General features: G+C 52.2%; 1 protein-coding gene across 1 annotated transcript in view; it reads right to left on the reverse strand.

The window, feature by feature from the left end:
* Positions 1 to 586: 586 nt before the first annotated feature.
* The window catches only part of LOC141746608 (uncharacterized), a 29,909-nt gene continuing 6,378 nt past the window's right edge, over positions 587 to 24,117 (reverse strand). The window contains exons 3-10 of the mRNA XM_074595450.1: positions 12,462 to 12,583; positions 8,689 to 8,778; positions 6,748 to 6,856; positions 6,096 to 6,238; positions 5,766 to 5,956; positions 5,257 to 5,366; positions 4,770 to 4,911; positions 587 to 4,345 (exon numbers count right to left, since the gene is read on the reverse strand). Of these exons, the coding sequence (XP_074451551.1) occupies positions 2,494 to 4,345; positions 4,770 to 4,911; positions 5,257 to 5,366; positions 5,766 to 5,956; positions 6,096 to 6,238; positions 6,748 to 6,856; positions 8,689 to 8,778; positions 12,462 to 12,583 (2,759 nt within the window). The 3' untranslated portion in view covers positions 587 to 2,493. The remainder of the gene's footprint in view (positions 4,346 to 4,769; positions 4,912 to 5,256; positions 5,367 to 5,765; positions 5,957 to 6,095; positions 6,239 to 6,747; positions 6,857 to 8,688; positions 8,779 to 12,461; positions 12,584 to 24,117) is intronic.

Raw genomic sequence — 24,117 nt, forward strand, 5'->3', positions numbered from 1 at the left:
GCAACTGTGCCTGTGAGCCCCACCACTGCAGAGGGTGGTTGGGGGTGAAATATGGGGACAATGTCACACCTTGCTGCTGTGCGTGTCCATAGTGGTTGGGGACAGTGAGAAAAAGTGTCACTCACCCACCCTGGGTTAGGCACACACAGCTGCATGCTCACCTGGAGGCAAAGGGTGTGTACATGCACCAGCCATCATCCCCCCAGCCCTGTCCTTCATAAAACGCTCCACCAAGTCACATACGGGGACAGGGCCAGGCACCAGGCAAGGTCAGAGCACAAACACACAGGGCAGCAACCTGTGTTTTCATTGCCTGTAACATCAGGGGGTGTCCATATGGCTACATTCCTCCCCAACATCGCCCTGCACAAGGCAAAGCACAGCCCTTCACCATCTGTGGTCCCAGCCCTGTGTCTCCCTGGGCGCAGGAGAAGGAGGGGGGAGCTGGGACTGTCTGACTCCTTCAGCCAAAGCCCAGAGAAATCACACCTGGGGCTAAGCTGAAAACAGGCTTTTTCAAATACTTGCTCAGTCAAGAGGGAAATGGAGACACCATGTCAGGTCAAAACAAACCATCACCACTATACAAAGCAAATCGCCTTTTAATACATAACCAAAGGCAGGGGGTGAGTTTCAGGACATCTTTCTCTCCTCAGCATCATCCATCTGCCAACAGCAATACAAAGAAATCACAAAGCGTAAAATGAGACACTACCAGGAAAATAGACGCTACATGCACATACACAAGGTATAAAGAGAAAAGACACAAGTAACACAGCACCAGGGGTCTGTCTCGGCCCCAACCAGCAGAGCCTGGTGGGGTACCCCCTCCCCAAGGTAGGGCTGCAAGCCCTCGGGACCCCCTGGCTTGGGCCATGCACTGCTTTACATCATCTTACAGGTGCCAGGACAGCAAAGGCTGGTGAGCAGAATCCATCCTGCTGCTTTTTTGGGTCCGCTGATTTGTAAGGCTCCCCATCGCAGCCAGTGAGCTCTTCGCCCCATCCTAGATGCTCCTCCAGGCCACTTCAGAGGGGTCCAGCCTGTTTCCAGCATCGCTCTGCTCCCAGACTGCAGCCAGGAGCTCAAGCCTTCCTGAGCCCCATCCTGCCCTGTCAGCAGCCCCAGGAGCCCGGGTACAGCAAGGCAAAGCAGGACACAAAGAGACCCAAGGAGATGAGGCCACTCCACACCAGGACACGTTGCAGGCCTGCTGCTGCGCTAGCCCTGCACTAATTACCCAATTTTACTTACTTGGCTTAACACTGGTGTGAGAGGCAGATGTGATGCTCAGGGAGACAGGTGCAAGGGGAGAATGATGTGGAGGTCCCCAACCACTCTGACCAAGCTGGCTTGCCACATCTGGTCTTGAATCAAACCCTTTCTCCCCCCACATTGCTTTTTCTATCAGTTTTCCCTGATGGATCTGGGAGAATTTGCACTGTAGCGGGGAAAAAAAAAAATTCACACCGTAGTTTAAGAAATACAAAAGAAAGTGAATTCAAAGTGGTTTTGCTGGTCTCCAGGAGTTTAAAGAGCACAAAGTTGATCTGAAGGCAGACAGCAGTCCCTGCATCGCTTCCCTTTATTTCTCACTGCTTGGGCAAAACCACGCTGTACTGAGCAACTGCAGGAGTAAACCCCATTGTTCCTCCATCCGATGGCACTGGCGAGCACAGGACAGCAAGGCAAGGACAAGCCCATGAAAAAGCCAAGGGGAGCTTGGCTGGACCTTCCCCACACTGCTGTAAGGGAAGGTTACAGCCTGGTACCCGCCTCTCCCAAACTCCCTGGAAAAGCTGCTGAGGAGCCCAAAATCCCAAGCTGCCTCTGCTCTCACCAACTCCACCTCCCATGGAGACCCTTCAAATGCTGCTGAGCTTCTCAAAGTGCTTGGTAACACCACCTTTTTCAAAGGAACTGGGGCTTGGGAGGAGGAAAGGAGATGGAGAGCACAGGAGAGAGGGAGCAAGGAGCAGAGCAAAGGGGCTCAGGCAGGCTAAGATGATACAGGGGACCAAACAGCAACATGACAAGGGTGGTCCACACACAGGTGATGAGGAGACCATGCAGCATCAAGAAACTGCAATTCAGTGCTGTGGTGCCTGTAAGTCCAGCAGGTGTGTCTGCAAGAGGGTGCCAGGAAAGCATGGACTGGTGAGCAGGGGGTCTTTCAGGGAGATGCAGCCCTGCCAGCAGGGAGGTTTGTCAGACTTCTCATGGGAAAACAAAAAACACTTCATCCTAGGCCGCCTGAAGCTCTGCTAGGGCACCTCATCTCAGGCACTGGAAGACAAAATCCTGAGTGAGCAGGAAGCATGGGGCACCACTCACAGGTGTGCACAGCCAGCAGAGCTTGTAATTGCTGGTGGCTTTTCAAGGTGTGGCTCCTAGTTCACAGTGAGGCTTCAAAACAGGCTGCCCCCAACCGATGCTGTGCTGGCACCTTCTCAGCATCCTCCCTTGCTCCATCCGTGGCAGCCGGTATAGCCCTCAGGTCCTGCAGCCCTCGCACCTCACCTTGAGCTGGACCTCACAGGCACAGAGCGGCTGTCTGCCTACAAAGGATGCCGATGGGAAGCCAGGACCCTGCTCAGAGGAGGGGGGCACTCCTGCAGCCACCTTCGCAGGGAGAGCTGATGAGCATCTTGAACCCGAGCCCTGTGAGGAACATGAAGCTCCAGGGTGACTCTCATCAGGGCAAGGTGAAGCACCCAGCTGCTGGGGAAGGGATGTTTTAGAGGCATCCCTCAGAAAGGCACTCTCATGTCCAAAGACGTTATGTCTGTGCTGGGACTCAGGCAGCAACACATGGTCCATCTGGTGGGCGCTGGGACTTGTGCCGGACCCCAACAAGAGCCCGCTGTGTTGTGCCAGACCTGCCCCACCGAATCTCCGAGGAGCTGCCCCAGATCGCAGGAGCCATGGCTGGTGCTGCATGAACCACTTGTCCTGCTCCCCTTCCCAAGAAAAGCTGGGCTCTGGGGGGAGTATTGGGGACTGTTTGGGGCAGCCACCATCCCCTGGCAGCTGGCTGACTCCTAAAGGTGCTGAGGCTCGCGCAGGGAGAGCAACCTCCTCACTGTGGAAGTCCCCAGCCCCAGAGAACAAGGACTCATGGAAGCTCTGTGCAGGACAAGGGGCAGGTTGGGATGGCAGGAGCCATAGCCCAGGCCCCAGGGGACACTCAGGGCTGCCACTCAGCAGAGTTTGTGACTCCAGGTGCGTTCCTGTTGCTTCCAGCTGTTTTGGAGCTGTGGCCATCCAAGTCTCTGACAGGCAACATCCAGGAGAAGCACTGTGACCCAAAGCATTGGCTGGGTTTGCCTGGACTGGGACATTGTGCCACCGAGTCACTAGCGCGTTGGAGTGCAATGGAGGTGGGCAGCTTGAGCTCACCAGCTCACACTCGGGCTGGCTCTGATCATCCAGAATAGTGTTATCTACAGGAGCAGAGGTGGTAACTTCTCTTTGAAGCACTTGTCCCAGGTTTGACAGCTGAAGTGCTGCAGAGTGCTTGCTGCTCAAGCCTGGGAAATCCAGAACAGTTCCCCCGACCAGCCCAGCTGAGTTAGCCGGGACCTGCTGTTTTGGTGGAGCAGAGTTGACCTCAGATGTAACAGAGACTCGAGAGACCGCAGCATCTTGGCCTTGTGCACCAGGTGCCTGGGGCTGTGGAAGGGCTTGAAACACCGAATTAGTTGCCCAGCAGTGTTGGAAGTGAGCCACAGCACTGTTTTCCTCATTACGGGGTGATGCACTGCAGCGTGGGAAGTCCATGCTCTTCCCAGCATCCTCCCTGAGGAGCATCTGCTCCGCATAGGAGGTCATCTCAGTGCCTGGCCTCTCACCAACCTCCTGAGCTGATGGCTCTTGCTCTGCACCCAGGCTGAGCAGAGCCTCCTCCCACTGCTGCAGCTCTGCATTGTCCATGTTGAGGCTCTGGAGGTTCTGGCAGATGTTTCCATCCACCTCACTCTTCTCAAAGAGGGTATTGATAACAACCAGAAGGGAGTTGCTGTCCTCCTTGGCATCACCAACTTCCTCACGATGGCTCAGTCCATCAGGCTCAGTGATGAGATCTGGCAAGGAGAACTGAGGCGTGTTATCAGCGTGGGAGATGTATATGGATGCATCCTGCTTCATCATGGCCCCAAGAAGAGAGTTGGGGTCTACTGAGCACTGGTTGGAGTGGGAGTTTGCTTGTGTCTGCAACTCCTCCTTAGCCTGGAAGGAATCCAGGAACTCAGGAAGGTCATTCCCGTATAAGACTGCTTCCCCTGTGGCAAAGCTAAAAGGCAGCTGCAGGTTTCTCTTCCGCAGATGTTCCTCCCCTTCTTCATTCCTTCAGGGTGGAGGGAAAAAGAGATGGAAACAGCACGAGCACCTTCTCTGGGCCAGACAAAACCACCCTCCCAATAGTGAGACAGGAGCTCACAGCCCTGCCCTGGCTTTTCTGAGGAAAGAGGTGCTGGATTGGGCTGGCTGTGATGCTGCTGGTGGAGGACCGGGGCTCTGGGGAGCCCATGGGGAGGTCTGCATGGCTCAGGGAAGGGCAGCATGTCCAGAGCTCACCCCAGGCAGCATTAAGTGTGTCTGCAACCACCTTCTCAGAGCTGTTTTGCTCATCCCCCCTGCTACAGGAGGGCAGGTGCTGCCAAGTGCCAGCCATGCAACCCAACCACCCTTTCCCCCGCATGCCCCAAGCAACCCCAGGGCCACGTGTGCCGAGAGCAGGCAAATGCAACCGGAGACCCAGCGATACTCACGACAGGGCTCGCTGCTGGGCAATGATGCAGTCGGGCTTGCCCCCTTTGTACACCAGCCGCGCGTTGGCCTGCACCCACACCCAGCCGCCCTTCTTGGTCAGCAGCCGGAAAACCGTTAGCCCGCTCTCCCCCGTCTTCATCACTGGGGCAGGGAGAGAAGAGAGATGGCATCGACATGGTCACTCTGCCGGGAGCAGATAAATAGCACGGGCAAGATGCCATGATGTGGCGCATCCCCTTGTGCTCATGCTACAGGGGCAGAAGAGGCAGAACGCAGCCAGCACACAATGCCACATGCCATGCTGTCCCCCTGCCCACTCCCCAAGCGGGTATCACCCAGGAGGGAAGAGCCTTTATCACAGCTGCTCCAGACCCGGACATTTGGCCCAAACAGCAACAGTACTGGCATGGCCAGAGCTGTACTGGTGAGCTGCAAGGGCCCCCACGAACGCACACACCCTGATCGCCCCTCCCCCCCCGAACTCACTTTTCACATGGTTCTCCGCACAGTACATCATGTCAGCCGCGTGCACAAACTGGTACCCGGACCCCCTCCGGCACAGCTCTGTTTCTGTGTACCCCAGGACAACCTTCCCCCTGGAAACAGTGCAGAAACCCAGTGACACCAGGGATGGATACCCAGTTGCAGCCTACCAGCCAGACGTGACCCCCTGCCCAGCGCCCAGGCGGTTAGCCAGTCTCCCACTTTGGGTGGCGCAACTCTCCATCCTGGGTCAAGCTGCATTCCCTTTTCCACAAAACCCCATGCAGGGTTTCTGGGCTAAAACATGGGAGCCAAGAAGTGCTGGTGCCCAGTTCAATCTGCTCCCCATGTTACTGGAGGGCTGCAGAAATGCTCAGCAGTGGATGGACAAAAGCATCAGACAACATGCCACAGGAGTTGGGTCAGAAGTGCCCTGCTCCCATGGGCTCTGGCTTTCTGTCCAGCACCTGCAGCCATGGATTTTGCCACAGGGAAGGCAGGAGATGCCCTACCGCGAATCACAGGCCATGGGAGTGAAATCTAGCTTGTGCTTTGTCTGGAAGATCAGCGTCTTGGTCCGAAGCTCCAGGATGGAGAGCGGCTGGAGGGGAGTTGCGATGGCAAAGAGAGCCAGCAGGGACCTGTCTGATGCCTTCTTCTGCTGCCCATAAAGGAATTTCAAGCGCCCGCGGAAATTCAAGGCCTTAGAGGGGATTAGAAAATGTGCATGTGAAGCAAATAGGGTGATGGGAACCAGCTGTGCTCCCACCCCTACGGGACACAAGTGGCCCCAAGGGAACACACTGGGAGCAAAGGGGTGTCCTGGTGCAAGGGTGCATTACCAGAAATCCTGAGGAGTTATCCAGCAAGCAGCGGAAGCGGCAGGTGAAGCTCCTCTCCATGCAGGAGGGTTTCTTGGGGCAGAGGTGCTGGGGGCTGGATGTGATGCTGCATCCAGCCAGCTGTGGCTGGCCAGCAGGAAGGGCTGGGAAACCAAAGGGAAAATGAAGCTTTCCAAGCTGCACACCTCGAGCTCATGGCCTTGCAGACCTGCTCCTGCTGGAGACTTTGCTGCTCAAGTCAACCTGTGGTCTTCACAAGATGGGTAAGACCTTGCCATGGGTAATTATCAGTTCATGATAGTTTCTGGTCCCCTTGCCTCCCGGACAAGAGCAAGACAACAAGCCGCCCCCACTGAAATAAATAGGATTTCAAACACTGAAAAGTAAGAAGGTTTGGGGGAAGTGTCCCTATCCCTCCAGCACAGAGAAAGACAGCATGTCACTGCTGTTGGCTGCTTCTGGTGACAGGTAGCCATGCCATCCCCTGGGATGGTTGTGAGTCCCAGGGGGGAGGCTATGGGATGCTCCTCAGCACAGGGCTGTGCATGGTGGTTATGTATACCACCAGGAGGGTTGCCCAGCACTGGGTGGCCATGCAGAGGTGGCTGGCTGCTCCCCAGGGATCACCACCGGGGACTACCCTGGCACTCACCATGGGCAGCATGCTGGGTGCTGGCAGCTGCTCCGTGCAGCTGGCGGCGGAAGGCGTCTCTGTCATCCATGTGGATCAGCTCGTACACGCTCTGGTAGATGAGATCCGACTGGAATGACACAAGGGGAGAAGAGCGTCACCCCCTGCCCAGCCTGGCAGAGGCATCTGGAGGAAGACATGGCAGAAGGCTGTCATTTGTGGGTACTAAAAGCACAGCGATTGAGTGTAAACAACAGGAAAAAACCATCTGGCTTTGTGTGACACGTGGAGAGCAAGGACCAGGAACTGGCTGCTTTTAGGAAGGACGGCTCAGTAAGGAGGGAAAGGGAGCAGAGAGTGGGTCTGCCTAGGGAGCAGCTCAGAGGTTTCCAGAAGCAATAGAAATGGCAGTGTCCAAGTAACCCTGGCTGCTCAGGACTGTCAACACCACCTGTTTCCCCAGTGTCATCTGGTGATAGCTAAGCAGCTTTCCCCCCTGTTCCCTACACCCGCAAGGCTGAGATTCTCCTGGTGTGAAATGGCCCTTCCAAGGAAGTTCCACACTGGCTCTGGCTCCTGATCCTTAACCGCAATTCATGGGAAATCCTGAAACTCCAGCACCCTCCCGTGCTATGGGAGGCCCTGCTCTTTGGGAAGCCTTGGTCCCCATTTGTGGGGTGAACACTGCATCATTTGCCTGACACGTCTTAACTTCAGTATCTCCTTTTGACCAAATTCAGACGAAACACCAGAAAAGCTGTGGGCTGTCAGAGGGGAATTCATTTGTGGGGTACAAATTGCTGGTCTGCAACAGCACGCAAGATCTCTCTCTTGTGTGGCCACCCCTAGCCCTCAGCAAATAAGCAGTTTTGTTTCTTCCACAGGATCAATGTAAAAAAGAATTTCAGGTTGATCAAAACATTTTGAGCAAACCAAACTAATTTTTTTTCCCCCCAGACTTATGCAGGGGGATTTGCTGTTTTAAAAAAAGGGGCTTGTAGGTTTTTCTTAAATGCAAGTCCATGGGAATCTGTATCCCAGTGCAAACCATCTTCCTTCAGTGAGCCACCAGGAAAACCAGACATGCTGATGCTGGTCTGTGAGGTTGGCCACACAGCAGATGTCCTCACATCACCTGTCTCACAACACAGTCCTCTTCTTCTATGGCCACGTCTTAGACCAACCTTTCCCACCCTGGTCCTGCATGCTGTGGTGGTCAGCATGAACCTGCCAGGCCCATGGGCAGCTCAGGCCACCAGCTGCCATGTCCCTGCCCTCGTAAACACACCAGAACCTCCTGCTTAACCAGACATACGGGTACTTTGAGAAGACCACTCCCTGCCTCTGACAACTGTTTTGACTTGGGGCATCAGCCCATGAGGATCCTTCTACAGCATGCTGGGAAAGGGTGCAAAGAGAAGACAAAGAAGAAAACACAGTTTCCGCAGGCACACCAGGAACCCATACAAAGAAATGGGTTTAGCAGCCTCACAACCCTCCTGTTGACTCAGTCCTTCAGCCAAAGGAGCTGGACATCAGAGGAACTGGAGGTAACAGGGTGTATGTAGGAAGAGATCTGCTCTTCCTTGGCATCCCATGTAACCCACAGGACTTCAGGGCACTGACACTGCTCGCCAGCAAGATAAGCTCAGCCCTCTGTAAGTGAGAGCCTATGCGCCCAGCAGCACGATACGAGAAAAATCTCACATCCCTCTTACACACACAGACAAGAGGATACAGAGCCTGCCATTGCTCAGCTTTCATCTCTCCTTACTAAAGCCACAAGCATGCTTGTTGGCTTTCACAGCCTGCAAAGGACATGACTCATTTGAAAACACACATCAACAATGACCCAAGGGAGCTGAGAGCAGAGAAAAGAAAGCCCTGGTATGGCCACGAGCACCTCCTTCCCGGGCCTGGACTGCAACCACCTGCTTACAGCCAGAAACAAGTGATACCCACCTGATGAAAGCCCAGGTAGTCCTGCACAGTAGGGGAGATGTAGAAGATGTAGCCATCTCCAGTCACAGTGATGATAAATCCGTTGAGTGCCTGAAAGCACAAGTTGAACCCAGAGTTACTCTGCCTAGCTCAAATCCAGCTACTGAAAGACAAACTTCTCCAGGTGTTTCTTCAGCATTCAGGGATGGGAAGGGACCTTCTTTGTCAACAAAGATCCCACAAAAAAGGAAAGCACCTTGTGACCACATGAGGCTTTTAACCTTGGTTAGTTGGGGAGGGGTCCCTCACTGTTACCATGAACAATGATCAAAGGCGGACTGACAATGTTTTCTAGAACCACTGTAGAAGTCTTCTCACAGCAGGGCACCTCCTGCATCAGAAGGAACCAACAAAGGAGAGGTTTCGGGAGGACGTGCTATGCTCTTCTAGGGCTTTTCTTCTGGCAGACCTGATTTCCTCTAACAAACCTGCCTACAACTTCAACAACAAGCAGCAAGAGGCAGCGCAGAGGGAAGAAGCGCCTTGAGCCACGCAGGAGAGCCTGGTGACTCCAGGAGGAGCATAGCTTTGGTTCAAGTATAATGACGCCTTCAGAGATGGTAACCAAACTGCAGTCAGTCACTGACCTGACATATTTATCCACTCTTTCCTTTTAAGGATGACCTCCAAATACACTTTGGGCCCTGTTCTTCACCCTGAGTTCTACAGTTAGGGGGTTATACAAGCTTATTTCTGCATTTCTGTATGTCTTCTCACCAGAATTTCTCCAATCATCCCCCCAAACTTGCTTTTTAATCCTTAGCACCTGAGGACTACCGGGATATGTCTGTCCCTCAGATCCCTGCTCTCAGCTCCAAAGGTATGTGAACACTCACCACGAAGTAAGACCAAACTCAGCCACTGCTATCATTCAAAGATGGGAGTGGAGCTAAAAACAACACCCACCTTAAAAGCAAAAGAGGTGGAAAAACCTGGAAAGTCAGATCCCAGATTTGTGAAGGCCCTGACATCACATCTGTGACACCTGATGTGATACCCGATGTGACAGCCCTTGGTCCTTATAAGCGTGCAGGACTCTTCGACACATCTTCGAGGAGGTGACAGCATCCTCTTCTCATCCGTCTCCCATTACCCAGGACCACAACCTCTTCCCATCTGATTTTGTTCTTGTTCCTGACAAACATTTCAAGAGTCCCCGTTGCTCTTGAGACATTTGTCAGGAACAAACTCCATTCCCCCTCAAATACATCCTGGCATTGAATTGCCACTATAAGACACCATACTGGGAAAATTACTCTTCTCTTGCTGATGTTCTAGTTGACAAGATAAAAAAGAAAAAGAAGAAAACCACCAGATCTCGATACCATCATCTTTGTGCTCATACAATCTTCCAACTTCTTGCTTTGCACTCTGCAATTAGATACGTATGGTTTGCAGCTAAATCCATACCAAACTGTTAGCTCCTTGCCTGAAAAGACCAAACCCATGCCAAATTAGAGAAACTATTCAAAAAAACAGATCGTAGGTAGGGTGGCAGGAGGGGAGCTCATGCACCAAATGAATACCCAGAAAAAGAGGCAAGGTGAAGATCCATGAAAGCACTGCACTAGATAGTAATTCCTGCCTCCTGCTCTTGTCTGTAATAGTTTTAATTTATTAGTGAATGAAAGGAGAGAAATTAGGAAAAGAAAACCCTAAGTGGAAGTTGGGGTTTAACCAAGGTGTGGGCAGAAGTCTCAGCGGGTCTCATAAGCATCAGGATGGGACCTGCCACAAATACAGTCTCTGCCCTCGCTGCCCAGCTGGGCCACGCTGAGCTGCCCTTGCAGGGAAACACGGAGACATGCCGTTTGCGTGACACCAGGCTGGAGAGAAGGGTCCGGCTGCTCCTTTAGCTCCACTCACCCTCTTCCCCCATGGAAAGAGGGGGCAGGAGCAGCCGGCTGACAGAGCTCATGCACTTCCCCATTTACAGCAACACTGAGGCTTGCGTGGACTGCCTTTTTTTAGTAACTTGGGTTATTTGAAAGGCCTCTGGAATGAGCATGTTGCCTGATACTGTACAGATCCAGCTTGCAGCAGAACCGGTCCCTTTCCTTTGTGGGCTACAGGCCCCCAAGGGACCCTGAGTCAGAGTTTTCTGCAAATTACAGTATCTGACTAAAATGCTCTTTGAGGGGGGGGAAAAAACATCAGGCAGCTCAGCTGGGGGATTTCTGTCACATTAACACCTCCTAAGATCTCCAGATGCCTTCAATCACCCATGGTTGCCAATGCTCTGGTGGCTCAACAAATTGCCATCATATGGTCCAGCTCAAACCCCCAGAGAGCACTTGGGAGCAGCTCCATCATGGAACTGGGGCAACCACTGGCTCCCCTCCTGGCTATCACATTATTCCAGCTGTTCCTGCGTGACTATCACACTTGCAGCCAGCTGAGACTGCTCCTGGGAGTGAAGGCCACATGGGACACTCCATGTGGTCCAGGCTTCATTGCCAGAAGTCACACTGGGCTCCCAGGAGTCACAGCCTCAGAAAAATCCACTGCAGGAGGGGGCTCTTGCCAGGGGCTCTGCTCGCACCCGCCTGCCTGTCCATAACAGCTGGCATTGCATGTAAGGCTGTGCAGGAGCAGGGTTGAAAGCAGAGTCAGACTTTAAGGAGAGCCAAGCATCCGTCTGCTAGTGTTTGGAGACCTGGAAGAAGGGAGAAGAGGATTCAAGGCCCAGAAAGCAGAGACACACACAATGTCAGGAACACAGCCATGGAAAGGTAAAAGGTCTCACACAGACTTGCCCTGCCACCCCAAGGAGCAGCGCGTTTTAAGTTGATGTGCCCAGATGTTTACTCAGCAACCAGCCTTTCCATCGGCCCTTTCTATCCCATTTCCTCCCAGCTTACATTTTTAAATTGCAGCCAAACAAACAGCATTCCAGCCAGCTGATTCACCAGCTCCTTCTTCTCTGAAGTTCATTGAGAGCTGTATCATTAGGTACACACTGGTCTTCCTACAAAGCAAATCTCCCACCACCCACTGATTTGGTCCACCACTGTCTTCCAAGACCCATCTTCCCTTCTTTCCTCCCCCGCAACAGCCTACAAACGGAACCCGGACTTTTTGCATCCCAGGCACGTTCCTAGGGAGCTCACTCAATGCCCCAGGTAGGGCAAACAGTTCCTGGCGGGTGTTTTATCCTGCAGCTATCACCATTCTCCTCTTAGCATTTGCTACAACACAAGGAATCCACCACCTCAGAGACTAATTGGGGATTGTTCTCTACATCACTGTACAATGCCCCTGCACCTCTTGGTTAGGATGGATGAGCTTGTGCACATTGGGTCCATGAGCTGCAGCGGGTCTCAAGGAAAAATGCCAGCTTTGGGCTCAGTGACAGCTAAGACCTGCAAGCTACGGGCACAAACATCACCTGACGCCTTTGCGAGGACACAACCACACCCCTGAGCCCTGCTCTGTTCAACGGTGGCAGATCATGGTACAGCCCCTACAGAGCCGCTGTGGTGTAACCAAAGGGGTGGTAAACAAGGGAGGAACAGTGAGGACAGGGACCCATCCCAGCCAGGCAGCGTCACCGGTCCCTGTCCCAAAGTGCAGTGTCTGCAAAGCAGCTCCTGGCAAGGCAGGGCCTCCTCTTGCTCCACAGATGGGACCACATGCCCCATATCTACTATGTGGATCAGCAGACAGGGACAAGCTGCCTGGGGGATGGTGGGAGCCAAGGGAAGACCCCGAACGATTGAGGTACGGCACGATACCTGGAGCAGCAATTCCCCCTCGGGAAACAGCTTGTCAACCTGCAGGTCCATCTGTCCACTCCCACACAGCGCTCTGGGCTGATCCAGCATGCAGTCGCCAACATCTGTAGCTGCAGCTGTGACTGAGAGGGGAAGAAATCAGCATGGAAGGGGCAAGCCAGGAGCCTCTCCCTCCTCCTCCCCACCCCAGTGCTGCTCGTGCACGGCCGCACTGTGCTACCCAATGCACGTGGACCCAGCTCAGAGGAAGATGGTACTAGTGGGAGCTGGAGCAGAGACCCTTTACAGAGCCACCTCCAACTTCTCAACACTTCCTCCGAGAGATAATACCCCCTGCTTGGTCCCATTTCTGGGAAACCTCACTTCCATCAAGGTCTGAGGCAGTGATGCAAGGGATAGAGGGGAGGTGATCATTTCTGGACCACCCAACACAGTGAGAAGTCTTCAGGTTAGGGCCTGGTAGAGCTGGAGTTGGCTTCAAGCGACCCCAGTGCCACAGTATCTGTTTTCCTGTCCTTCAGGGCTGACGAAAGACAGTCGCAAACCTTCCCAAACCACCAAAGCACCCATAATTTTTCTCTCTTCTGCCTTTGGCTGCTCAGAAGCAGATCAGAGAGTTGGTGGCCACAGCACTCCCAGTGAGCAGCTCCAGGCTCCCAGCACTCACTGCAATGACCTCCCCGGGCTGACTAACACGCTGCCTCACACTTCCTTACTAGATGCCTTCAAGACAACACCCGTGGGCACAGCCAACACGAAACCTCCTGCCCTGGTCACAGGATCTCGAGAATCATGGGACACAGAAAGCCGGTTGTTCAGGAACAGGAACGAGGACAGCAGGTCCTGAGGACATCCCCAGTGCAGTACTTCATCTCCTGGGGAATTATCCTTGGAAAAACTCAGTCCAAACAGCTTCCAACAAAAGGGCAATTTTCAAGGCAGGTTTTTTGCCAACTGGATCCAAAGGGAAAAACTCTTCCTAATTTGAGGGAAAGATAGGAAGTAAGGAAAAATCCCAAACCACCCCAGGTCTGACCACACATTTCATTTTCTCCATTGTAGAAACTCTCACCTCACCGTTGAAAGGTTTTAAAGGTCTGGTTCCCCCCCTTCCCCCCCGGTAGCACTGAGTTCAAAGCCAAAATAATTCCAAACCTAAAAAAAGTTTCACCGGGAACCTGCTGATATGAGACATTTTGTTTTTCATCAAGCCATCAATATGCAAAAGCATTTTCACTGACAGATCTGCATATTTGTATTAAAAACCAGTCTGAGGACAAAACATTGCTCACATCTATTTACCCATGGAGCCTGCGTAACAACAAGCACCCACCCACGCAGGCTTTCAGTAACCAGGCACATGGTTAGCGATAGAGAGCTGAAGGTCTTGCATAAGGTGACACAGAGAAGCCACACAGGTTTAAATAAAAGTGGAGAGGATGCTCTGAGCCTATTAAGCACAATTAGCCTCCATCTCTATTGCTGGTAGAACTGGGCTACTTCAGCCTCCCCCAAACCTTGAGTGCTTCTGGGAGATGCTCAGGCAGCAGTTGCATCTTCCGCCCTTTCCATCCTGCACCCTGACTTGCTGGAGGAAAGCCCAGCTTGTGAGCAACTCCCATGGGACATGTCTTCTCCTCCGTGACAGCTCCCCTGGGGGTCAGCTTAGCCCATGCCACAAATCCGCATTGCTCCCCGCCCCCCACGTAAGCTCACATTCCCATTTCTGCAGGGGACCATCCTCTGCATAGGTATTTCCCAAATCAGCAAGAGGTGGATCAGCTGGGCCAGGGGACACAACACCTCTGGGAAAGGTTGAGGTTCAAGGCCAGAAGAGCCATCCCTGTGCTCAGTTTGCTCACCAGTCAAGGAAATGCATGTCCCCAGGAGTTTCAAAAGGCAGGTTTGAGGCAGTCACCATACAAAAAGTCTCCTCGCACGATTGCCAAGTGATCCCCAAGGAAAAACAACCAAAGCCCATCTGGGCCATGGGTATGGCTTCAATTTGCACATGATGGAGCAGAATAGTTTCAAAATGAAACATCAATTCTCTTCTCAAACTTGAATTCTTTTGAAGGGCTGGCTTCTCTCTAAAGCGTTGAAATGAGGCAAGCTGGCAGGGGAATTCAAAGAGAAACAGAGTTCTTCCAAAATAAAGCTCCAAAAGGGCAGAGAGCATTTTGAGAGGATGCATAACCCAAGAGCACATGGTCTCCAGCTCTCTCCCAGCGTCCACCAGCAGCATCTGCAGGGAGAACTGCAAAGACATGAAACACCTATTTGCTCACTTTGTGCTTTCCAGAAAAATTATTCCTTTCAACTCTCCACCTAGCAAGAGGCTTTTAATCTCCCATCAGAGATGCTGCTTTCCCTACTCTCAAACACAGAGCGGTCCGTTTCTGCACAGCTTACCAGAAAATCCCGCAGAACCTATCTCCCATAGGACGCACTATGATGACCTGGCTTGGTGAGAAGGCCCGGAGCACAGAGAGAGGCCAGGAAACCCAAAAAGATGCTTTGCCACCAAGCATCACTGCACTAGGGTTGCAAGGTCCTAACTGCCGAGCATGGGATTGTAACTGGTGCTTCTAAATATTGATGGTGTAGAGCAGCTGGTGTTCACATCCAGCCCAGTCCTTACCATCCATAGCCAGAGGCCAAGGAGATGCTGAGGCAAGCGTGTGAGGCAAGACGCACGGTGCTCTCTCACCAAAATAATCCAGCAATGTGTGACATGAGTTCCCTTTACTTTCATCATCACTTCAACACCTGCAGCTAAGTCTTGTTCTTGCAGATGGCTTCTCTGCTTCAAGAGACAGCCACCCTGCTGGGGATGGCCAGCACTGGAGTGAGTGAGCATCCAGCAGACAGACTGGGCTGAGGTTGCTCTCAGAGGCTACTGCCATTCCTCAGTGGTCTAGATGATCTGGAGACTTCCTGTACCCATTTTTCAGGTGGTGACCCTCTTCATGTTCAAACATGTCATGACTGTGTGTCCTCCTCAAACAACAAGTGAGAAACAAAGAGTGCCTGTGGCTCTCCCCCTCCAAACAGGTCTCTGAACTCATCCTCACTCAAATTGCCAAGAACCCCAGGGACTGGGAGCAATCCCAAGAGACGCCTGAGCACATCCAGATAGAGGACTCCAGTCCATATACCCACCAGGGGTACAGAGGCTATTCCCAGTCACTTCTTGACTTGGAAAGGAAAAAAATAAATATCCTTTTAATCAAAGGGCAGAAAAAAACCCACCCCATCTGCAACACAGGTAATCTCATGGGAGGGAGGGATCTCCCCTGAAACATCCTCCATTTACTTGAGACAAGTTATTAGTCTCCGGGGAATTTCACCAGCACATAAACACACGTTCACCAGAAACAACTTGCAGAATGATCACCCCATGACAGGCAACGCTGGCTCTGTCTCCCAATGACTTGGGGTGGTGGCTTGGAGCCTTGCTCCCCTCCCACTGGCTCCCTGACCCAGCTGGGTGAAGGTGATGCAGAGAACATCTCCAGGATGTGCTGCAACTCTGGAGTGGAGCTTGCGGCAAGGTCAAGCTGGAGCCGGCACTACCAGGAGCCGGGAGGACTCACAGCCAGGGTTCTCTACCCCAGGAGAGCAGGCTACCTGATAGAGAGATGCCATCCCCTGAAACCCACTGAGAGCCCTGGGTCCCTCAGCCTGCTGAAATCATGTCTCCAAGGGGCTGATGGCTAAGATGCACTGAAAATAACTGATGGCAGGAAGAACAGAAGAGCCCTGTCTCCTATAAGGCAGGAAAAAGCAGGTGACAAGCCATATTAAAAGCTAATTCACCCCCTGTTTAAGATATTCATTGTAATGGACCCTTACACATTGAGACTCACTTCCACATGAAGCAGCTGAGACCACGAAGTTAGTAGGATTAAAAGAAATAGGTCCAATGTGTATACAAGCTGCAATACATCCACAGTAAAAGAAATAACTTTAGATACAAGGATGATACACATTTGCTGTTTGTGACTAGTTTTTTCAGACTCTTGCTATGCATCTTTGAGAATTAACAGGAATTAATGCACGATTGAAAAGACCACGACAAAAGTGGTTTCTGGACAAATTCCAGTCATTTGCTGAAGCAATTTGGTGGCCGTTTGTATTTTCAAAGTGCTGGGGTAAACTTTACACACCAATAGGCTCTAAGACAGGAGGGAAAAATCCATCTCTGTCCTGAACCCCTACACCAGCCAGAGCACTGGAGAAGGCTTTCCGCTGCTGGTGTGATCCCCACAGACTGGAAAGCTTTCATTCAAAAGGAAGCCAGGGCAGACGTCAGCCAGGATCAGTAACATTTTCAGCATTAATGAATCAGGATGTGTCCTGTTCATCCCCAAGAGCATCCCTGAGGGTTAGCTTTCTTGCCTCTGCAGGGAGGTTTTTAGGCCCTGCAACGTGGAGGAAAGACCTCAAGCACAAGAAAGGGTTGCAAAGCAATCTAATCTCTTCACTCTTTGTTCATCACATTCACAAAGGAAAACACAGCAAAGTAGCCATGGAGGCTAACACGTCCCTTGCCTCTGGCATAGTTTTGTCACTGAAAAAAAAATGTTACTGGTAAAAAAAAAAAAACCTGGAGTCAGTTCTGCTCTCATGGACAGAGTTACACTAGTGGGAGATGACAGAACTCACCCATGGCAAGCATTTCTCTTTGAACAGACTCCAGAGATGCCTGGCATCCGGGAACTAGGAACTCCCAGCTCTTCCAGCAACACCAAGCCATGCACACCGTTTTCCTCTTGGACCCAATCCCAAACTCCATCAAATTAGCACCAACCTTTGCCTCAGCCGTTTAAGAAAGGCACCGTGCCAGGCAGAGCAGGCTCATATACCATCCAAGTAAAACAGGCAAATGCCAAAACCACAGATTATAAACCTATTAGAAAAAGTCACCCAGCATTTTTCCAAGGAGCACAGAAATGCCCTGGGGAGTGCTGGCAGCCCTGAAGCCCATGCCAACCCCTCCAACCTGCCGCTGCTGCAAATGCTCCCGCGCAGTCCTGCAGGATCTTGCCTGAGGAGGGATTTAAGCTTGACTCCCTCCACTGCATCAGTTACTTCAGGTCCAGACACCTGCAGCTCTGGCCCACAGTAACAGCAAACAACAAGATGATGGATAAAAAAAAAAAGCTAATTTAATGCTGACTGCAGCGAGATTAGCCAGGGAAACCTGCTGTCAGCTGCCCCGCAGCAGAGCACTGCAGAGTCGCACAGCAGCAGAGGTGGGAAGGGAACTGGTGAGATCTCCCAGTCCAGCTCCCTGCTCGAGCAGGGTCAGCCAGAGCAGGTCTCTCAGGACCGTGAGCAGTCCCTGGCACAGATGGCAGATGGAGATCTTGGATCTAACCTTCCTAACTGCACTAGTGCAGGGACAGCAAATGTCTGAGACTGCTGGTGGGAAGCACAGACCTAGGAGGATTCATCCTACACTCCTCCATGGGCAGGTGAATGCAGACCCATCAGGACTCCAGTTGCTGGTGGCGGCAGGACCGTGCCACTGATGACATCCTTGTAGGATCCATCTCTGCACTGGGACCTACCAATGCTCAAAAGCTTGCATGCGAACAGGTTTAGGCCCTGCTGTGGAGCTAAGAGGCTGTCATCATGGCTGAAAGGTGGCTGCCAGGACCACTTGGACCTGTGCTCTTGATGAGCTCTTGCTCAGCACAGACCAAGCAGAAGATGCCACCATGGCTGTCTGGAGAGCCCTAGGTGCCCAGGGGAAAGGCTGCATCATACAAGACCTTCCCCAGGTTCATGCTAAATACGTTGCAACCATATGGTTGCAATATGGGCGCAGTATAAAAACACGTCCACATATATAAGTGTCAGCTGCAACACTGATGACTCCTCACAGCCTGTGACCTGCCACCTCTAGAGCACCTGCATGAAGAACAGCCCCTGAAGCTGGTCCCACCTGGGCAGCTCCTACCTGCAGCCATAACCACTTCTCTCCACCAAGCGAAAATACCCAATAACCTTGTAGGCATACCTCTAGGTCTCCAGCTGTGCTCGCAAAGTACCAAGCAATGCCTGCAAAGAAGACTGGCTTGCCATGTGCCAGCTGGGTCACAGCCCCTGCAGAACACTCTCCTGGTGAGGTGGAGGTTTGGCAGGAGATGAAACAGAACAAGGACACGTGTGGACCACACATTCTCAAAAAAAAAAAACCACACTTGGAAAATGGCATCTCCTGCCTCAGGCTGACACTGGGCTGGGTGTGGGCCAGTGAGTTACAGGGAGGTACCCCACTATTTGCCATTTGTTATGAGCTGGTAGTCATCTCAAGCTTTGCCAACCTCCAAAACCCTCTTGTACATGAGGGGCTTTTCCACTGGTTGTCTCTATTGCAAACCTCACCACCTGGGTGACCTTCATCTAGGAAGTGGGCATGGCAGCATGTGCCCTAAGCACGTGCTGTCCACCTTGCAGAGCATTTTAAGCCCCATTTTCTTGCTCCGCTCATCCTTGACAGAGCCACATCCGTAACCCCCAGCATCTGCTTCTTTTGTTACACAAACCCTAGGAAATGAACCCCAGCACAGATCTCCAGCTAGCTGGAGGTTTTCCAAGCCACTCAGCACTAAACAAATCCATCCAAGCTTTCATGAGATCTCACACCATACAGAGCCTAGAGCATCATGGCTGCCAGCAGCACTGTGAACATAGAGGCAAGCTTTTCTCCTTAGGCACTCAGTCTCAAAGAGACAGGGATCAGCAAAGTCACCCCAGATTTACCTGTGAGACCATCAGACATAAGCCCCTGTAGCAACCTCTGCAAATCGGTTCGCAGACCAAAGCTCAGTGCTGGTCTGGCAGTGGGGTTCAGCCATTGTTTTATATAAGTGACAAAACCTTTAAGTGCCTTTAAAGCAGGTTTTGACAGCACCAGTCGTCGTTGCCATCTACCAGTACTCAAAGGCTGGATCTGATGATCAAAGCTTGGAAGAGACCAAGCCCTGAAACTCCACTTTGCCATGTTTTATCCATATAAGTCTTAGGCAAGATTTAAACTTTCCTGATGCTGAAAACCAACTCTGACCCAGGGAACATAGAGGTGCTTCATCTAGTTCAGGAGAAGAGTGAACACATGGCTGCTCAACTACTGCAGGTCCCTATCTGAGGTATGGCCAACCACACAGGGCAAGCTGTTCCCCCAGTGGTGCATCAGCCACAAGCTGGTGACAAGTTCATGCTGCAAAGCAAAAGGGAAATCTGGACTTCTGGGTCTATTCCTCCTCCTGACTATGGGGAAGAGTCAGACCCAGGGGACATAGCCACCACTGTCCTGCTGGCACACTGCATGCATCACCCGAGGGCCACCATGGCTTGAGATACACACCTTCCATACGCCAAGCCTGAGACAGTGCTGCCTTCAGCTTCATCAGCAGTGGTTTCTGATACCGCCATGCTACTCCTAGGAGAGTGGTGCAACAAATCCTGCTGGCTTTCCTACTGTAGAACAGTTTGGCTAAAAAATGCTGAGATTTTAGCAACTGATCTCAAAATCCAGTTCCACCCGACCCCAGGGGAAGGAGCGGTTCAGGAGCTGACAAGCACAGCCAATCCACATGATTTCCCTGAACACCCAATGCCAAACTTGCATGCCAAATTTCCATTTATTTTTTTAATTTGCACAGGGAATACTGATACCAGGCAGAAGAGAGCCGTTTATCACCCACAGCACTTGCACCAGGGGACAGACAAGTTACAGCAGATGCGTGTATGCCCCAAACGAGCCCATGCAGGCATGGAGCTTCAAGAGCTTTCCTCCCAATGCCTGAAGCTTGTCATTTCCAGTAAACTGCAAGTTTTTTCTGGTTTCTCATTAAAAGTAAAGCAGATTTAAATATGATCCAGTGAGTCACTACCCTGCAACAACCCCGCAAAATGAGAGCCATGCTCGGTCTGAGAGGCAAACCGATGGAAACACCAGGAATTGGTCATTTTTTCCACGAAGAGTAGTCAACCCCCAAAATAGCACGTGATCAGAAAAGCTGTACAGCTTGTCAGAAAACACTGACCATCCTTGCTGAGCTTTCAGTCCATCCACAGAAGCTGATACCATTTCTGTCCTGCTTAGAGGAGGTCTTACAAAACATTTCTGAACCAGATCCTTCTCCACCAGTTGCTGCTTCTTCGTGGCATCTGTGTGGCAGATTTATATTGACCTGGGCCAGCATCACAAACGTCGCATGCATTTTTGTGAGCCTGATGGTTACTGCAGCCCTGTCTGCTGGTGTAAGAGGTGAGGGCTCCAGGAAAACCTGAAATTCCTGGGATATTATCAGCAAAACCTCCATGCTGGACGTACACAGGTCTCTGAAGCTGTCCAGGGAAGGCCATGTGCTGGTTTTCTTGCTCCAGGTGGCCAGGCAGCAGATCAGAATAGGATAACATGGCAGCTCCAACCAAGGGCTGCAGTTGGACAAGCTCACCCTACCTGCAAACCTAGTATGGCCAAACCAAACTTCTGGACACCAGCGCAAAGCCTGGCCAGCTCACATGACAGTGAAGTTTCCCCAATGCCTCGAGCAGGTGTTGAATGGTCTTCAGGACAGTGTAGTCCTCTCTATCTGGAGAGGAAGGTATGTGGACCCTTCCACAACCCCCAAGAAACCAGCTGAAGACCTGTCACCTCTACTGGTCTTCCTGAGATAGTTTCCAAACCAGCAAAAGTTGTATCAGGGGCAGCAGGAGGAAATACCAGTGATGCAGACACATCAGGGAGGACCAGAGGATTGTTCAGAAGAAGCATTGTCCATCTCACCTCCTACCAGTCTCTCCCCAGCCATTTGAAATAACAATAACAATAATAATAGCCAAGAAATCCACCGCCAGCAACAAAAAGCCAAACCCAGTTTGGTTTGTCTCTACTCCCAGAAGCACCACCGGGCATCAGGCTGTATGGGAGGCAAAGCAGGGAGGGAGAGCTAGCAGAAGGACACCAAATGGTGGGCAGCAGTTAATTCCTCCTGTGTTTTGCAACAATCAGTCTACCTCCTGCCCCGAAGACTTGAATATCTGCTCCAAAGACACAAAGCCAAGATGAGGCAGAGCCTTGTATACGCTTTTTGGCACACGACACATTTCTTGCAAGAACTGTCTCTAGCAGTACATGGGACGTTTACTTTTAACCTGTGACATGGGCCAGGCCAACATATGCCCAGGGTCACCCACCAGCATCCTCCTCCCTGCTGGACTGGTTATAACCACACAGACTCTATTAATGCTTTGCCTAGGAGAAAGGGCAAGTGCCCAGAACTCAATGGAAATGCTTGAAAAGAGGAACTCTATCAATATGGCACCGATTAAAGCTGCCTGGAGATGAGGCAATGGGCTTGGGCTGCCGACAGAGAGATGTCGAGGCAGCAGAGGACAGGGACGCTTGCCAGGCAATGCCACACACTCATGCTGCAGGAGAGGAGCCTGCATGAAGCAGAAAGCAGACGAGGAAGGTCATCCTCCCCCTCTGCTCAGCCCTGGTGAGGCCGTATCTGGAGTTCTGGGTCCAGTTCTAGGCTCCCCAGTTCAAGAGGGGAACTTGGGTTCAAGACAGGGAACTGCTGGAGAGGGGACAGCAAAGGGCTACCAAGATGATTAGGGGACTGGAACATCTCTCTTATGAAGAAAGGCTGAGGGATTTGGGTCTTTTCAGTCTGGAAAAAAGACAGCTGAGGGGGGGATCTTATCAACACTTATAAATACTTAAAGGGTGGGTGTCAGGAGGATGGGGCCAGGCTCTTTTCAGTGGTGCCCAGCGACAGGACAAGAGGTAACAGGCACAAACCTGAACATAGGAAGTTCCACCTAAACATGAGAAGGAACTTCTTTACTCTGAGGGTGGCAGAGCCCTGGCACAGGCTGCCCAGGGAGGTGGTGTGTCCATCTCCGGAGACATTCCAAACCCGCCTGGATGCGTTCCTGCATCACCTGCTCTGGGTGACCCTGCTCTGGCAGGGGGGTTGGACCAGATGATCTCCAGAGGTCCCTTCCAACCCCTGCCATTCTGTGTGATTCTGTGCCAGCAAAACTGAACCAGAAAGCACAGCACAAGGGCTTTCATCATCTCCCCCTGCAATGCCTGACATGATATACCATGAACAGGCTGCCATGACTTGCAGATGACAGGGGTCTTCATCAGGCAGGGCTTGAACTGAGGTAAACTTTGATGAATCGGTGGGATGATCTGAAGTCAAACAAGATGAACTTCAGGGCAGACACAGGCACAGCGAGGGGGGGCTGGAAATCAAAGGCGCAGCGGCTAAATGGGAGTAATTGGCCTGGTAGAACAGGTCTCCAAGAAGTGGACGAGGCTGCCACTGAACATGAATCCATGCAATGATGATTGCTTTTCTGAAGCAGCTCTCGTGCTGGGAAGCACATGGTGAGCACATCCAGCAGGAACTGCTCCTGCTCAGAGGCAGAAGTCCCAGCTGGAGAGCTTGGCACAGGGGTCACCTCCTGGGGACTGGCATCCCCAGCTGGAGAGCGCCCCAGGAGAGCCCCCAAGGGACAGGTTACAAACCTGGCATGGGGCAAAAGCTAAGGGAGCCAAGTTTATTTTGTCTGGAGGGGGGGGAAGATGTGATAGGAGCCTTTAAGTATAGAAAGATGCTTATGGCTTGCTGTTCTGCACATGCTCTACCTTCTCTATCATCCATTCCATCAAGCCCAAGGCACTGTAGATGAAACGCAGGCTTGTCTGGATGTCCTGACCCTGCTCCATGCCATGCCAGGCACACACACCAGTCCGTGCCTCCCCCAGCTGCCGGAGTCACCCCAGCCCTCCAGCACTGCTCCGTGGCATTTCAGCAACTGCTTTTAGAAGTGGGTTATGAAAGCAATCCTTGGCAGCCTTTCAGGCTTTATTTGCACTGTAGCCAGCAGTTCATGTGCTGCCGGCAGGCAGGGGAGCACAGTGACTCACAGGCATGGTGATTAACCCCCCAGCCAGGCTCTGCACCCATATTTTCCCTCTTAACTGCTGCATCAACCCACATACATGCTGGGCGCTGCAGAGTCCAACCCCACCGGCAAGCAGGGGCTGATCACTGCCTTTTCTTGAATGTCAGTGGAGAAAGCGATGTGGGTTAATGCTATGCTAGCACCGGCTTGGATGGAAGGACCTGTTGCATCCTCAGATCATCGCATCTTGCTGTCGTGGCATTATGCTGCTTACCCAGCTACCCACCCTGCATCTCACGGATAGGCAGGGAGAGAATCCTGTTTCCCAGGTTTGCCGCCCAAAAAGCAGACAATGGAGGAAGAGGCACTCAGCAAGCCTTGCTCTTAGTCCAACCTTGCCTTTAGGAGCCCAACAGCATACAAAGTGCATCCAATGCTATGCATGCAGCAATCACCCCCTCTCCCGTGCAAAGGCAGCCAGCACAAGACATTTCCCCTCCACAACAAGGCGCCCCTTCGCACCCCCATCATGTCCTTTGGGGTCCTGCTCCCAGGAAGGACCTCCTGGGTCACAGCCCTTCTGACCCAGCCACAGTCAGCTAGTACAAGCACAGGCTCAGCAAACCCTTCAGCAGCACTTAGAAAGATGTGCCAGAGGTGCTTGGGGAACAGCTAACACCACAAGAGAGGTCAGGCCAGCACCTGGGGTCAA

This window comes from Larus michahellis, chromosome 7 (assembly GCF_964199755.1).
Source record: "Larus michahellis chromosome 7, bLarMic1.1, whole genome shotgun sequence".
Lineage (NCBI taxonomy): Eukaryota > Metazoa > Chordata > Aves > Charadriiformes > Laridae > Larus > Larus michahellis.